Here is a 16,753-nt window from a genome sequence, read left to right on the forward strand (position 1 = left end):
CTGCAGGGGGGCTCTTTGCCGGGTGGCAGTGGCAGGACCCTCCTCTCATGCTGCCTGGAATCAAAGGCAGTGGCTGTCCATCCTGATGGTGAGGGGCAGGGGCACAAACCTTTTCCACTCTGCTAAATAAACAGGAATTCTGCTGATACTCCAGCCTTAGGAAAACAAAGCTGTTTCCATTTAGCTCGGCTTCTGGACGGAGATGCAGCCCCACCTGCACAATCATCGTCGGGGTTTTGCTTCTCCGGGCAGAGATTCAGGCTGAGATCAAGAGGAGGAAGGATCTGCAGCTAGTCCATGCCGGAAGGGCCTCTAACACCCCCAGGATTTTACTCTCCAGAGCACTCCCTGTTCCAAACAGCACAGTGCAGGGGCCTCCAGCTTCTGCAGCAGCTAACAAGGCCCCACAGGCTCCCTCAGACACCCAACTCTAAACTTCCGCTGAACCATGGCCTGCTGAAGGAACTTGGGAAGTGGTACTCATTAGCCTGTGTTTCAAGGGATAAGTCTGAGCATCTTCACCTCTGCTGCAATCAAAGTAAACTCAGAGATACCCTTCTCCTAGCCATGTCTTGCCCTGGGCAATGCTGACCTCAGGTAAGGCTGGGTATGCCGCCCTCTTCAGTCTCAGGAAGAGACGGTGAGCACCATAAGGGCAAGGCAAGGATGCAGTGATTCTTCCCCAGCAGCTCTCCAGAGGCACTACTGGCTATGTGTAACACCGCAGCACCGACACCTGTGCTCAGCACAGCTGTTGTACACTCTGGCTGGGCAACACTCTGGCTGATGCCCACATCCACATCCTCCCGGGACTGCCAGCATGCCCAGAAATGGATCTATGACAGCTACATTGCAAATGACCACATATCCATTTCCTAACCTCCACACCTGCCAGGTTAAAAAACCTCTCAATCGCAACTGGTACACCAGTTGTGTATGACAAGTACAACCCTACTGTCAAGGTGCTGCTACTCCTCACCAAGGCTGAGGGCAGAAGACTGACAGTCACTTAACCTTCTGCTGTCAGGCACGCTTCCTGGGCTCTCCCAGCAGGGAAGCCACAGAAGGCACCACAGCTTCTGCTTCCAGGTGTAAGTGAGCTCTGGAGAGCCTGAGCGTATGTACCAGAAACAGGGCCATGGAGACAGGCACTGCCTAGTCATGCTCTTCACCAAGGCTTTATAGGCTTCTCCAGACTCCAAAAGACTTCCTACCTGCAGATCAAGCTACTCTCCACAGTGAAGAGGCAGTCATTATAAGCAGCAAGTTCAACTAGCTGAGAAAGTGAAAACATTTTAAAGCAGACCTACCCACTCAGGCAAGTGGGGAATATTTTGGTCCAGGAAGCTCCTGAATAACCCAGGAGGCTGCTCTCCTAACTCTTTCTGAAGACTAACTTCACTGAACCAAAATCAACCCCATCTCTACTTAGAGAGCAGGTCTCTGGGGAGGATTCATGGGTTTTGTTTCATTTCATACAGCTGTTCCACTGCATTAGAGCTTCTGATTGCTAGCTCCATACAAACACAAATAAAGCCAATATACACATAAATAAGCAAAAGGAGAAAGCAAATGTACCCATGTGAGGATTCATTTTCCTGCCTTGCCGCAACAAGATGAAGCTTAGAGGTCTATAAGCTCCCACTCTTGCTCAATTCCCCCTTGTTAGCAATGTGAATGTGCAAGGAGGTTGGGGACTGGTTGCTCATCCTGGGTTTCACAGTCTTCTCACAACAACTGACCTGGAACCACCAGTGTCGTCCATCCACCAAGACACCCAAGTGCTTCTTTTACCTCTTATCAACAAATGATACAAGCAAGCCAGCTGCTGTGGGATCATGCTGAACTGACTAGAAAAAGTCAGCGTCCAATCAGAACAACCCATCCTTATACAGGAGACCAAGGACTGGAAAACCGAAGCTGTTCCCTTCAGACTTGACACTAAACTGAACTCCAGTGAAGGTGACCCTAAGTTTGCAGTGCCCAAAAATCTATCCTCATACAAGCACGTATGAGTAAGATCTGCCTAGCTCTGGGAAGGCCAATATGCTTCTTGCTTTTGCTGCTACAGTTCAACTGTTTGGAGAAAGCCTGATGCAGAAGCATAGAAAGTACTTTAGTGGTGGCACAGAAATAGATGATGTTAGACAGATGACAGGCCAGGCTGGACAGGCCCTTGAGTAACATGGTCTAGTGGGAGGTAACCCTGCTCATGGCAGGCGGGTAAAACTAGATGATCTTAAGGTCCTTTCCAACCCAAACTATTCTATGATTCTATGGTTGTGTGTTGTAACTGCATGAAGCAGGGTCCAAGTTCAGACAAGTCTAAGAGCATGTTTTCATGAGACAAATGACCAATCTAATATGTGGCTTCCTGCAAAAGGGGAGTCTGCCCATCTCCTTCCCTCCACTGCTAGCCTTGCAATTCTGCCCAATTCTCCTGGTCCCCATGATTTTTCAATGAGCCAATTTAGCCCAATGGAGTGGCAGAAAATTATCCTTAATTTTGCTGTGTTAACTGAACCAACTCAGCCAAGGGCCAGATGAGGACCAATGCCAGTGCACAGGAAGGAGTGGGAGGGCATGGCTAGGTGCGCTAACAGCAAGAATGCACTTTGGCTGCAGATGCTCACTCTTACAGGCTCCACAGCTAATCCAGAAGTTGGCAGGCTGAAGGGACCACTTCAATATATTTGGGCAAGAACCAATTTAACAGCAACAAGACTTTTAGGTCATGCTAGCTGCATGCAGTATGTTATACAGGCCACAGACAAAACCAAAGCAACTGAACTCTATGGGAAAATACCCAGGGGCTGCAGTGAGGCATTTCAATGCTGACCAGTTCCAGGGCACAGATAGCCCCACACCAGCCTACAAAGCAGGGCTGCTACACAATGCCCAGGCAGGAAAAGCAGCAGCTTGAAGCACAGTACCCAAAGGGGCAGTGAGAAATCCCCCTTGGAGACATGCACAGCAGCCTTGACAAACCCTTGAGGATGGGTAGAGAAAGTAGCCAGTAGTGGATGTGTCCCAGGGTCCTACTTGAGGCCATCGCAAAGGATGGACGTCAAATGCTCTCGCTGAAGTGTGGAATAAGGCAATATTCTATGGCTTCCATGGGGAGGGAAGGAGGAAAAGCACGGCACAGTCCTTAATGGAGTCCTATTTCCCTGGGACAGCGCCAGAGGATTTAAGGTACCGCAGGCAGCTGGGCATTCAGCAATCCCAGCTCAGCGACTGCTAGACACCGCGTCTGACTGTGCGGACAGGAATGCTCTGCCAGTGCGGGCACAGCTCGCTGTCCTCTGTGCAGAGCCTGAGGTCATGTTCCTTACTGGGAAAGCCTTCAACAGGTGCTCTATCTCGAAGGGCACCGCTCTCCGTCCCCTGCAGCCCCTCCACACACCATGGCACACAGGGGTAGGAGGAGGTCACCACTGTGGGGAAACTCGTCAGCGATGGCTGGGATTGCAGGCATGTGCTAGGGCTGCGTGCTTGCTCGGGCACCAAGCCCCTCTCAGGGCAGTGATGACAGGGGCCTGGCCACCTCTCCCCATCAGCATCACCTCTGCCTTGGCTGAATTTGGTTCCCATCAGATTATCTTTCATTTGGGCACTGAGGTATGCCAGCTTCAGTGAACTACCTCGTGTCAGTCAATTCCCCATCAGTCATTTGAGCCCCTCCAAAATTGTAGATGGCTGAAAGTAAGTGTCTAGAAATGTCTCCAGCACACGAATTGCCTCTGCTTCAGAAGAGACAGAAAGGCAACAGCTACTTTAGGTGCAACAGGCATGTTAAAATCAACTTCAGGAACAGAGAAAAACAAAGGCCAAATTGTTCTCTCCTCAGGCAGTTCTAAGTGGCACTGACAGAGAAAGTCAAAACAGCTCAGAAAGCAGAAGGAAGAATGGAAGTTATCTCCTGGTTAGGCACCTGGAATTTGCTGTAATGTTTTCTTGACTATGACTGAGGGACTTCTGCTGGAAGCCACATATAAGTTCCCTGCTATGGCGGCTACCAACAAAACCACTCATTCTGGCCCAGCAACTGTGCAAGCAGCAGCAAGAAAGACATGGGCCTTTAGGGGTGGTGCATCCTAACACTTCCCACTTCGCTCCCGTAGCCGTGGACCCTTACGGAACGGCAGAGATGATTTAGGAAAAAAAACAACCAAAACAAAGCCAAAACCAATCACCATGTGTGGGTTGTTGTATAGCAGCAGGCACCATTCCCACCTCTCCATCTCCACTGAGCCGTCAGAAATCAGCAGTGCTTGGCAGTGCTTGCAGAGAAAGGCACCTTTCCCACCTTTACTGCCTTTCTCAGCAGAATACCCACAGCTCCAGCAGGACTCCACAAAACCCAAAGCGTGGAGGAGTTGCAGCTTGGGTACAAGAGCACCTCAGCACTGATCTGAGGCAGCTGAGCTGAAACCATAAGCTCTTCCTCACCCAAATGACCGGCTGATGTCACCACTGTCATCCTGAGTTTAACAGACACCTCGGACCTCCTGCATGGGCCTCTGCAACCTCCATCAGCTGCATCTTTGTTTTTGTACCCAATAAACAGGCATCTGCCAAGGTGGCACTGAAATATGGCACAGAAATACGGAATGAATGGTTCAATAACAGCTAGAGTCTGCCAGGAGACACCTCTGAATATCATCGCTTTGTTCATACCAGCGCTTATAGCACAGATTAACAGCACCTCAGATATATGTACCCTTCTGCAGGTACTACTATTGCTCTAAACACATCCTCTTGGGAAAGAGATATAACCCGCACTCGTCCATCCACCCTGCTGCTACCAAATGGAGGCTCTTCACCAACTGGACATGGGAAAGTTGCTGAACTTCACAGTACTCTTTCCGCATGGGACCATTGTGAGCCTGTCCCATTTCTGCATGTGCCTGGGGACCATAACACAGTGCTGGGGACAAACCAAGTCCCTTGGAGGGACATCAAGACCCGATCCCCTTACATCAGCTCCCATAGGGTAGGAAGGAGCCTCCCCCAGGAGCCAAAGTGCCTGGTCTCATGAAGCAGAGGCTGTGGCCTGACTGAGCATGGCATTATCTGCTGTGGGCTTGGAGGAGCATCCTGCCAGGAACTGGGTTTAACTTACACAGTCGGGATGTGCCGTGGGACGGGTGCCTGAGCCCCTTGCACGGATGTATCCCTCCCTGCCGTGCTGGTCCTCCTCCGCAGGGAGCTCACGGAGGGCTGGAAGGCGGCAGCGGCATCAGGTGGGTGGTACTCCTGCTCGGGAACAACTTCTTCACACCGGGAGCCCTGGAAGCCTGAGCGACAGGTACAGACCTGGGGCCGGCTGCAGGAGCCCTTGTTCTGGCACGGCGGGTCACAGACAGCTGAGGAGACACAGAAAGGCAGTTAGTGGTCATGGGGCTCAGCCCCATGGTGGTGGCACCCGTCTGGGGCAGCACAAGAGTGGTTCCATCTCTCCTCTGCAGGCAGATGACCTTCAAAGTCACATACTTACTGCTGCCATGGGTCCCTAACACAAGGCCACCTCCATCAGAGACTTGCTTCTGCTCCCACTTCTCTTCACTGGCCTCTGCAGAGCTCTTCTCCAACAATACTCATTTCAGAAAGCTCAGAAATAAGTAGCATGGTCTGTAGAGCGCGTATGGCCTATCCCTGCCCATACCACTCTGGGCAAGGACAGGACGTCAACCCCAAAGTAAGGGATCGAGTGTTACCTTTTTTTTGGGTTACCTCTGTTTCGGGGTCTGATTTGCATGATCCTCCTCTCCCCCACTGCGTCCTGTCCCCCCCAGAGCTTTCCAGCTCTCCCTCCACAGCTGATTTTGGAGTCACTGCACTCAAATTCCTCCACAGCTATGGGGACTTACAGTTCATTAACTTCATGCCCAAATCACACTCTGAGCCTGTGTGTGTTCCTAATTACAGCACACCAGCTTCAGTTTGCACCCTGGGAGGAAAGTGCTGTTAATTATATGCTGGACCCTAACACTTCTCAAGTCAACAAATGCCAAATACTGTTTATAGCCCAGACAGCAAGAGCCAGGAGACCACAGCCTGCCCAGGTAGGACCAGGCTCACTGCTCCAAGCAAGACTAATAGGAAACACACTGGAAAACAGTGTCATCCTTCAAAGAAGGAAAGGGCCGTCTGGCCAAAGAGTAATGAAAACTTGTTCGACAACACAAGGTGGACATTAAACTCCAGCTGCATGGGAACCCTGTGGATGGGTTGAAACATGCATCCATCACTTCTGCTGAGGACCCCTTCCTCAGGACAGCCCCAGGAGGCTGCAGGAGCATCCAACATCCCACCATCTTCGCATGCGGCTGCTGGGCTTTCCTAGCACATTCCTCCCTCTCTGGCTGTGTTCTCCATCCCCATGGGATCCAAGCACATCTGTGAGAAACACTGCTTCTAGACAACAAACACACAGAGAGCTCTAGCCTCATGTGCCATCCTGCTGTCACCAAGCAAAGGAAGTCCTTGTGCAGACTCTGAGGTCCTTTCACAGCAGTATCACCACCACAACCCTTCCCTCACCCCAAAACTGGACTGCCATCAGCTTTTCCTAACTAGATCAGGGATATGTTGGCTGGAATACTTCATTTGACTGTTATTGCCATGTTAACACTCAGGAAGAGAGAAAGATCTCAAGACAAGGGAGAACCCAAGTCACGTAGAGATGTATAGGTTAAAGCCAGAGGTTTTGATGAAATCCCCCAGCAAAATAAATCAGCCACCACTGCAGACTCTGGAACAGAGACAGGGTCCTAGTCAGGCAGGAATTAACCGTGTCTCTGGGAAGTCTGGCACTCCAAAAGTTGATGTAATTTATAATATAAAACTCAGCTGTGATATAAATAGGCTGCCAGTCCCCACTATTATCTCGCAATAAATTCCTGTTTTAACAAACACCACCAGCCCAGGAAGCCTGCCACAGAAAACAACTGCTTCACGTGCTGAAATACTGCAGAGCCGAGACGCCAGGACCTGGGACTACAGCAGTTCTCACAGCCTCTCCCACTAACAACATTCATAGTCGTGTTAGGCTGTGCCCTTCAGCAGGATGGCAGTGATAAGTGACCAGGCACTCTAAAAAGCCCTTAAGGCAACTGATACAGAGAAGAGAAATATTCCAGCTCTAGGATTAATCCCCTTCCCAGTTGCCTTTGCAGACTCAGGCAGAACTTGAAAGAGCTTTAAAAAGTCACTGGTTTTCACTCAGTCCAGCTCCGCAATGTAGGGAGAGCAGATTGTTCAGTGGAAGTACTGCCAAAGCCAAGTGTGTAAAATCATGAGTCAGATCCCCAAAACCATAACAATGACAGAAGAAACAAGACAGTTTGTTTGGAATCTTTCTCTTTGCTTTCTGGTTTCTGAGCCCAAGGGTTACTCTGAGATGTTAATCCCCAGCTGTGGGGGCTATGTACAGTTTCTGTTAAGATAACAGCCACTCATGTCTTCTCACTGTAGTCCCATGTAATCACCTGTTCCAGGACCTGTGGCTTTAGGGAAAGCAAAAAGAGTCATATCAAAACTCTTAATAAAAGGATAAGTTTTGGAGCACTGCTGAATTATCATTAGTAGCAATGACAGTTTGTTCAAGAGCATCTAGCAATACCCTCACAGATCAAGTCTGGGGCTGTCTAGCCCTGCAAGTTCACACTGCAAGGATGACTGTGGCATGACTCTGACCACTCACTTAGGCCAGGCAGTCAGGACCCGCAGAGAGGAAGGCCACCAAGTGCAATCTACATCACCTTGCAGGCACACCTGGCCCAGGATTGAGCAATGACTTTGCAAGGTGACATTCAACTACTGTGCCCCTGTTGCTTTGCACATGCTCTAGGTCAAGGAGAGTGGTGTAGATCTTCACTGTAAGCAGCGCCTGCTCAGTCCCATTTAAATGCAGGGGAACCTGTCCATTCAGCTAGGCATCAACAGGAAAACTGGGAAGATGCTGAAGGGCTTGTACCACTGGGGTGATTTAGTCCACTTTCTCATGGAAAAGCTTGCTTATTGATGCAGAGTGAGATGTAATCTCAGTCTAACTTAAAGCTCTGATCATGTCAGCACACCCAGAAGGGGAGGATAATTTAACACAAGCGAGAGATCTGTGCAGGCTGACAGGCAGGGATATCAACAGCAATGAAGAAATAATAAAGGGAAAACAGAACTTCAATGAAAACCAGTCTGAGCTCAAAAGACAGTACAGTCAGTCTGAGTGACTGTACAGTACAGTCACTGTACAGAAGAAACCCAACAGGAGAGACCATGTGAATGTCACCTTAATTCTGCAGATGTGTAAAAGCCCCAGATGCTAATGTGACTGTCTGAAGACACACTGTGAGACCACAGTAGAGCTAGCGACTCATTCTGGAGTCCCTGTGCCTTCATCCTGTATCTTAACTGCAAGACCATCTGTATGAGATTAGAAAACACATTAATAGGTTTATTCCTTCCCAACATGCTGATTAAAATGTTTCTTTTAAACTTTAAAATATCCATGTCAGGAAAAAAATCTCACCCTACATTACCAGCCCAAGCTGCTGTGTTGGGAAGTAACAAATAACCATAGTGAATAATGCTGATGAAAGTAAAGGCGGATGAACTAATGTCGGGAGGCTGAGCAAAAGGATTCCTTTACTCTTAAGCAGAAGGGAAGGATGATGAGCTAATAGGCAGCAGCTAAGTTATTGACAAGTGCACACCACAGCCCCTGCAGTCCCTGAAATATGAACAGCGCAAGGCGGCTTCTGGCCAGCTTGTGCGTACGGGTTTCTTCTCCACCAAACCCAGGACATAAAGGCCTGAGTCTCACCCCAGGATTTAAGTGGTCAGAAACTGTGTAGATGAGGCCCTCAGGGACACAGATTAGTGGTGGTCTTGGCAGTCCTGGGGTAGCAGTTGGATTTGATGATCTTAAAGCTCTTTTCCAACCTAATTGATTCTATGATTCTAAGTTAAACAGGCAGGAGGTTGGATGAACTCCTCAGACCCAAATACAAATGTAGCTCATTATCCCTAATGTCCCCTCCTGCGGGATGCCCTGTATGCAGTTTCGCATGATGAGCTGGCAGCATGTGGGTAGAAAGCAAGCCCATTGCAAGCGGGTGAGGTCTTCCTGCTAAACCCCCTCAGCTCATTTCCACTTTCCCAAGAAATGTTGGTGTCCCAAAGAGAAAGATTACTCTTTTTCACCCTCCCAGCCACTGATACTCTGTTAACTCCCCAAGTTCACACTGCACTTTGGTCCTCAAAGCTAGAACAAGCCAAAAGGCTAGAGACACCTGCCCACGGCTTGAGTTCAGTCATATGCAAGAGATATTGCAAGAGGAAAGTCCCTAGAGAAGCATGGGTGAAGAAGGAAGAAATCACCATGCTTGGTAGATGATAGGAAGGAGATAAGAATTTGGCCTATGGTCTCTCTTGTACCCAAGCTCAAATATATGAAAACCAAGGTCCTGCCCAAGACCCAAATGCCAACTTCTTCTCTGCTCCATCACTCTAAGAGGTTCCCTCTGGCTGCATTTCCACCCTGATAACTTCCCTGAAATGCCCATATAAAAAACCATGGGATCAGACACTAAACAGCATTACAGTGCAAAAACTAACTGGGACAGGCTGTCCAGCATGCCTCGGCAGCTTTAAAAACAGAGGAACATCTCCAGCAGCTTGAACTCCAGCAGAAAAGCCCTGCGAGGGAGGTAGCTGGGAATGAAACGATGTTTACACATCACCAGTCCCCCCCTAAATCCTGCCTGAGATTTACCATCCCCTGTCAGAGGGACACTGTTAGGCCCAATCATGTTGACAGGGACCTTTTAATGAATCCATGGGGACAAGGGCCCAGCACCTGAGCAACTGCTAGACAGCCTGCATGGCTGTGAGCCCAGATCTACTGCTCCTATGAAAATCCCTAACGAGAGAAAGATGCTGCCATTGCTGGCCCCGCGCTCTGTTTACAGACACTGTCTGGCAGCACAGAACGCTCTCTACCGTTTGGCTTCTGTCGGCAGGGGGGAGAGGGAGAAGGGAGGTGAGTCAGCCCTTGGCCCCTAGCTCCCGAGCAGCGATCGCTAATGCGATTATCCCAGCGCTGCCGAAGGTCCATGAGATCCCGCAGCAAACAAAGCTGAGCTTCTTTCCCTGCTAAACATCTGGGCAGCTGCTGCCACTAGAGTGAACACAGATGCTCTTCGCGACCCCGGGCAGGGCGTTCCCATCCGGAAAGCCTGCCCAGTGCCTGTGTGCTGCCTGTCCTCTGAGCTGCCCAGGCACTGCATGCAGCCTCTCGCCTCCCTGGGACCAGGCAGGTGCATTGGAGAGGACCATGGGTAAGCTGGATGGTGTAGCCCCATTATTAGGGACAGGGATCCCAGCAGGGGCTGGGCAGTGGTTGCAGAGCTATTGGGTTGGAGATGGCAGTGCAGCTGCCCCTGGCATGCACGGCACTTGTCCCTGCCCAAACCCCTTCCCTTTCAGTGCTGTGTCAGGGAGCCCAAAATGATCTCAGCCCCAGGGCTGTGACAGGGCCCTCAGAGAAACAGAGCCCTTATTAACCCCTCTGTGAGAGGCAGGAGGGCCCTGCCCCAGCAGTTCCCACTCTGCACCTCCTGCCATTTCACATATCCACATGCTGCACCACCCTCCAGCCCTACCCAGCCCAGCCCTTGTGCCAGCTCCATTAAATGCTTTCCTTAATAGCACCCAGGTAATTTGCAGCCCTGATCTGCCCCTCAGCATCAGCACTGCTCGCCCACATGAGCACAACCCCACACTGCGGGCTCCCACCTGCTGGGACTTTCACAGACCTGCCTTTTGCTCCAAACAGGAAGATGAGAGCCCAGGGCTTGAAACTCATCCATGAACATGCCGTTGCAATGCCCTGCCCCAACAAGACCCTGCTAGGGATGGACACTAATAATGATAATAAAGTAAAGCCATAATTACTCAGCATGCTCAGACTTAACCAGCAGGTGGGGAGAGCTGACCCACAGCCTGGCAGCCCCATGGGGAGGCTGGAGGACTGCGTGCAGGGACCCCACAATCCACCTGCCCTGGCACAGAGCAGGGGGCATGTTTGGGATTGCAGCCATACCCGAGCATTTTGTAGGGGTGCATCAGGAGATGCACACCAGCTGAGACTGTCATACTCACGTTTGATGCAGCGGTTTGTGCCGAGAGCCGTAGTCCATCCTGGGCAACACTGTCTGCCACAAACATTTGGCCTGAGCGGAGAGACAAAGCAGTGTGGTTAGGAGAAGGGGAAGCTGAGGTCTCTCTGCAGCCAGCACCTCTGAGTCACCCGTAAAATTATTTCCTGCAGCATGTGATATTTCCTTCCAAATGGACCAGCAGCTGAGATCAAAACCAATGGGACAAGGGCCGAGTTGTTTAAGTGCCTGGGAAAGAAACCCCCAAGGGCTATGTGAATGCTGCAGTGTGAGTGATCCCTCTGGGAGTATAATGCCCAACTGGCATTATGCTGGGCTCCTGGCACAGTGCTCAGAGAAACCATTTTCCTCCCGGGAGCAATTGGAAGCCAGTAGCCTGGGACCATTAAAGATCTCATAGCACTTCATGGCACTGGGGTGTAAGTCAGGCCTGACTCCAACTTTGGTCATAGCATCTCCGCTCCGCAAATGTCCGGATCTGCTTCGGCCAAAGACAATGCTTCATTCTCCACCTAAGTGCTGCTGCTTGGTGCTGTTCATTGCTCATTACCCCAAGAGGGACAGCCCTCCAGCAGCCACACCAGCCACTCCTGGCTTGCTCTCCCTTTGCAAGCACCCTAGTCCTGCATTTGTTATCTGCCTCTGGTGCCATGACCCCAGGACCTGGGGACTCTCCAGTGCTATGAAGTTTGTCTCTACCTGACATGCACAGTGCTACACTAATTCCAGGATGCTCATCTCATCTCATGGTTGTTAACTCCAGCACTTTGCTGCAGCAACTTTTTGACTACCTTTACATAAATGATGTCCTCCCCACCTCTTCCCTTATGTGTTTTCAGGTACTGATCACTGCCAACATACAGCTATCAGAGGCAGTGCCATGCTTCCAAGAGGTGCTCTGCCATGCCCAAGCAGGCAGCTAATCTTGCTTCCTCTATCACACCTCGTATGTCTATAATGAAAAGGAATAACAAGTTGCAGGGTGGTCTCCAAGCATATTTACTCACCTTGGAGGGAAAGTTTTAGGAATATGTAACTTTTCCATGCCTAGGTAGATGGAAGAGTATAGTCATCAAAAGGTAGAGAGTTAGAAATAGGCAGGCTGAAAGCTCTGGAAATGAAGTGAGGAGTATGGTTTATTTCTAATTCTGGACAAGGCAGTCAGAGCTGCTGACAGAATTTACAGAAACCAAGGAAACATGCATATTAGTCTTCTGGATTGGCTTTAACATGAACACAGCAGGGTCAGAAGATGATCCTGCTCTGAAATTGTATCCCTGTGACTGCTGCACCCACATGGTATGAGATGAGACTCCAGAAGTGCCAGAGCTCAAGCTGTGGGGCTCATGCTTTAGGAGAGCCAAAGACAGTGGGTAGCAGGTGTGCCAAGGATTGTTCTGGTGTTCATGAATGAAGCTGCCTGTAGAGAAGGGGAAGGGGAAGTGGTCTGAGAAGCCACATCACTTGTAAAGTGTTATCCAGACCTTCAGGATCAACGTTTTACTAACCTGGGTAGATTTTTACAGGCAGAAAGCACTTAGATTCCCTTGGTGTGACTTCCTGCAAACAGAACAAGCCAAAGTAATTCCTGCATCCACTCACATCTGCTCTGGCTGGGCTAAAGTACCAATTTCCAGCTTTTTGTCTGTCAACCCAAATAGATCCATGGGTCTCATCTTTAAGGCATTCCCAGAAAGTATCCAAGGAAACCAAACTTTCCTTTACTTACTGCATAAGAGCCCATGAAAGGCCTTAAACTTTTTAAAGACATCTAGATCAGTAAAGAGAGAAAACTACCGGGCTGGAGCTGATCTTCAGGTAATTAAGGTCTACTTAGGGACTCCACTCCAAGCAGCAGCATAAACATCTTTGCTTTCCCCAGAGAACCTGTTTGGCCTTGAATCACACTCTTTTAATTCCTTTGTGGGATTAAAGTGCAAGTTTTATCTGCATGTCTCACATGCATGCTGGAGGGAGCATACTTCTAGGTGCTCAACACCAACAGTGAGCCAGAGATTGTAGGAAGAAAGGTATGAGACTAAAAGAGACAGGGGCCCAAGCTTGAGCAGACAAGATCACTCTTGATGGCATGAAACCCCTGCTGGGCTCAGCACAAACCTCTCATTAACAGAGTTGCTCTGTGTTACTGCCAACTCCAGAAATGAATTGCCAACCCGAGGTGAAGGGAGATGCTAAGCACCAGGGTGATGCTCCTGGAGGGAGGACAGCCCAGCATGTGGAGAAGGGAGCAACCAGGCAGGGATGCCCTCAGAGGCAGGGGCAGAGGGAGTACCTGGACAGGAATGTCCCTTCCTTCCACAACCTCCTGGATGAGAGGTTATCAGAGACAGAGGCAGGGAGGATCTCCAGGCCTGGAAGTGGGCACTTGGGAGGAGCAGCATGTGGTACTGGAGTGCAGAGAAGGACCACAATTATTTCATGATGAAAGCCCAGTGCACAGGACCTCACAGAGCATGGGGCCCCAGGTAAAGCAAGAGCATCAGCAGTGGGAAAATAGCTATGGGGCCTCTGCTGCATGGGACGCAGTCATGAGCAGGTCTGGTTCTATTTAAAGCTTTTAGTTGACAATTGCATGGCTTGAAAGCCATGTGGTTTTCACTGTCTTACAAAGAACTCAGAATGAATCCCGGGAGGTTTAAGGAGCACAGCATGTTTACAGCATGGAAGGATGGTGCTTGAGAGTAATGGACCCCAGATGTGCTTGTCTTTCTGCACGTGCCATCACCAACACTTTGGGTAAAGACATGGATCAGGCGTAAGCCACATGCAGGGCGCATCCAACCCCGGGTCTCTCCATCCAGCACTGCTTTTGGATTGCAAAACAAGTGGCAAGGTCCCTCCAGGTCTGGTGTCATTGTCCCAAGGGTGGCTGTTGTGGAGCTACCTGTACACCCTCAGCAGCCCCTGATCACTCTGCATTGCACAGGAGATGGGGGTTTCCAAGGCAGCAGGTGGAGCTGCCCAGCAAGGAGACCAGCTGGTGCCATGATGCACTAAGCCCCTGGCAGACCTAACAATGACATGAGCCAAAGCCATGCTCCTAACTCTGAAGCCCTCAGCAGCTGTGCAAGGCTGAGCAGCCAGGCTGCCTCCTTCTTACCCACCATGTGAAACTGGGAGCCTGGCAGCAGTGAGGGGAGGACTCTCACCCTGCAGCCTGGGATGCAAAACGATGAGAGGATTGGTGGGCACATGAAGGGGTCAGCAACTCTCCCAGGTGGAAAGAAGCTCAACACAGCCTTAGATCAGTGCAAAAGAGAAGACATGTCCTCACACAGGTGTCCTAAACTGAAGTCCCACTGACCACACCCAAGTAGGTCACGCTCAGCAGGGATGCCTTATTCCCAGCCCTACCACTGATGCCAAAACAAGCCTTGGGAAAACCATCTTTCTTTCCTATCTGTCTCGTACCAGTGGAATAGGTTAATTACTGTATTTACCTTCCTAAGGGCCAAGCCAGCTAGCTCACATCTTTCCGAGGAAAGAAAATGTTGCTGGGGACATTCTCAGGCACTGGGGCTTGATTGCCTGTAACACTGGGCTGCTATAGGGCTCATGGGCCACTTAGCACCTTCCAAAATAGTTCCCAGCTCAGCTCAGACTGGAGCAGACAGAGACCATTTCCAATAGTCTGATTCCCCTTTTTGGAGAGCTCAGGCAGCTGAATAGCCCCAGTGCCAGAGAAAGCCCTGAGGTACAGCTCACTAGTGCAGACATGGGTCTTTGGGACTGCCTTTCTGGCAAAATGCAGGGTGAGGCACTGGATCCGCATTTCAGCCCCTCAAGGGCCAGGTACACCCTGAGGTCTCCAAACAGCACAGGCAGCAGTAAGCAACTGCAGACCAAGCTCACTTCTCACTCTGCTGCTAGGATGTACCATCCACACCCAGGTATAGTCCCTGGCACCTTGTGAGAGCTTGGTGCACAGGAGATGGATGTCAGGCATTACTCACTTGCCTGCTCCTGTTCTGGGACAGACATCTCCCTGACACTCCTCACAGCTATAGCCATGTAGCTTCTCCCTACATCCAGAAGTACCATTCACAGCCCTGACTGCATGCTCCAGCCCAACCTGCAGCTTGGGCAGAGGAGCTGTAACAAGCCAGTCCTTCATCACCGGCTTTGCTGCAGCAGCCAAAGACCAATACCATAAGGATCAGGCCCCCACTATGCAAAGTGGTACCAAGGATGAGAAAAGCCTGCAGGAGCTTGCAGGGTTATCTGTAACCAGAGCCAAACAACTTTAACAAGTGCTAGGGGGAAGGAAAACAAGAAAACAGTAGTAAGACTGTGGCTTCACATAGTTTCAACATGTGCACAGCCTCAGCAATGATCACATACTGTTTCTGAACCATTCAGTAGAACTATTTTTTTCACTACTTATTTTAAAAGCAATATATGCATCATCTTCCAACTTCACGCAGTACTCTGTGCTGCCAGATATGCTGGCTCCATTCAGGTCATTTTCAGCATCTTAACAGAAGGCCAGGGGACCATTAGATCATCAGGTCTGCCTTTCTACTGCAGGACAGTGAACTTTATCCAACTGTGTATGAAACATTTGCAGTCGGACCCTATGAAGAACATTAGCAAAAGGGTGCTGGCATCGATAAGCCACTGAAAATCCTCTGCCAAGTCCACATCAGCGTTAACTGCCTCTGCTCCTGAGCAGCAACATGCACATACTGCAGCAAGAACCTACATCCCACAACGCCTGGGTAAAGCAGGACTAAATAGCCACAGATGGTGTCTACAACGGCAATTAAACAAGAACTAGGGGACAGAATACACAAAAAGAAGGTGGGAGGAAGAGAGAGTGTGGGACTCCTATCCTGTTACCTGGGCAGCCTCATATGCCCCTGAAAATTACCCAGGCACGTAGGCTTCCCCAGACTGCTCCCCTGTTACCCACCTTCCTCTGATTTTGAGTACATCACCTGAGGATCATCACTGGGACTCACCCTCCCAGCCACAAGGCAGAGGAAGGAGGGTGTCACGTCCCAGGGAACACAGAGGTGGAGGGAGACGCCTACAGTATTCTCCCAGCAGGACTGGACAGCCCTAACTAGGATGCATCTGGCACACAAGTACAACCGTAGCTGGCACACATTAGGGCATGGGAGCTCCCTGCCCCATGACACATGGAAGGAAAATCTTTCTAGTTGTGAGGTGTTGAGAAACAGGTGTGCTAAGCAGAGCACAGCACAGCAGAGATGCTCCCTGGGCTGGATTGTTTTCCTCACTCAGAAGACAGTAATTTTCTGCAGTATTTGCTGTAGTGTCAGAAGTCACCTCACAATGAGGCTCCAGGAGGAAACACTAAAACCCATCTCTCACAAGTCTTGCTGTTGGACGCACTCATGGAAAGGTGCGAGCAAGTCCCATCTGCAACAAGGTCAGATGTGAGCAGGATGGCAGACACATTCAAACAGTCCCCAGGAAAGAAACTCAATCTTGGGTATGCCACTGTCAAACAAAGAGAAAAAATAATTATCCAGAAAAGGATGTAGTGCTGATAAATGGGGTTTTCATCCCCAGGACTGTGCAGA

The 16,753-nt window shown here is 50.1% G+C and overlaps 1 protein-coding gene across 3 annotated transcripts in view; it reads right to left on the reverse strand.

Annotated features, from left to right (window-relative positions):
• Positions 1–16,753, reverse strand: part of LTBP2 (latent transforming growth factor beta binding protein 2) — a 72,324-nt gene that overhangs the window by 52,594 nt on the left and 2,977 nt on the right. For all 3 annotated transcript variants that reach the window (XM_061463590.1, XM_061463589.1, XM_061463587.1), the window contains exons 2-3: positions 11,167–11,237; positions 5,126–5,369 (exon numbers count right to left, since the gene is read on the reverse strand). In XM_061463590.1, coding sequence (XP_061319574.1) covers positions 5,126–5,369; positions 11,167–11,237 — 315 coding nt within the window. The remainder of the gene's footprint in view (positions 1–5,125; positions 5,370–11,166; positions 11,238–16,753) is intronic.

Source organism: Pezoporus flaviventris, unplaced genomic scaffold, assembly GCF_033815535.1.
Source record: "Pezoporus flaviventris isolate CSIRO_AGI_PZ_B2104156 unplaced genomic scaffold, CSIRO_AGI_Pfla_v1 ptg000036l, whole genome shotgun sequence".
Taxonomy (NCBI): domain Eukaryota; kingdom Metazoa; phylum Chordata; class Aves; order Psittaciformes; family Psittacidae; genus Pezoporus; species Pezoporus flaviventris.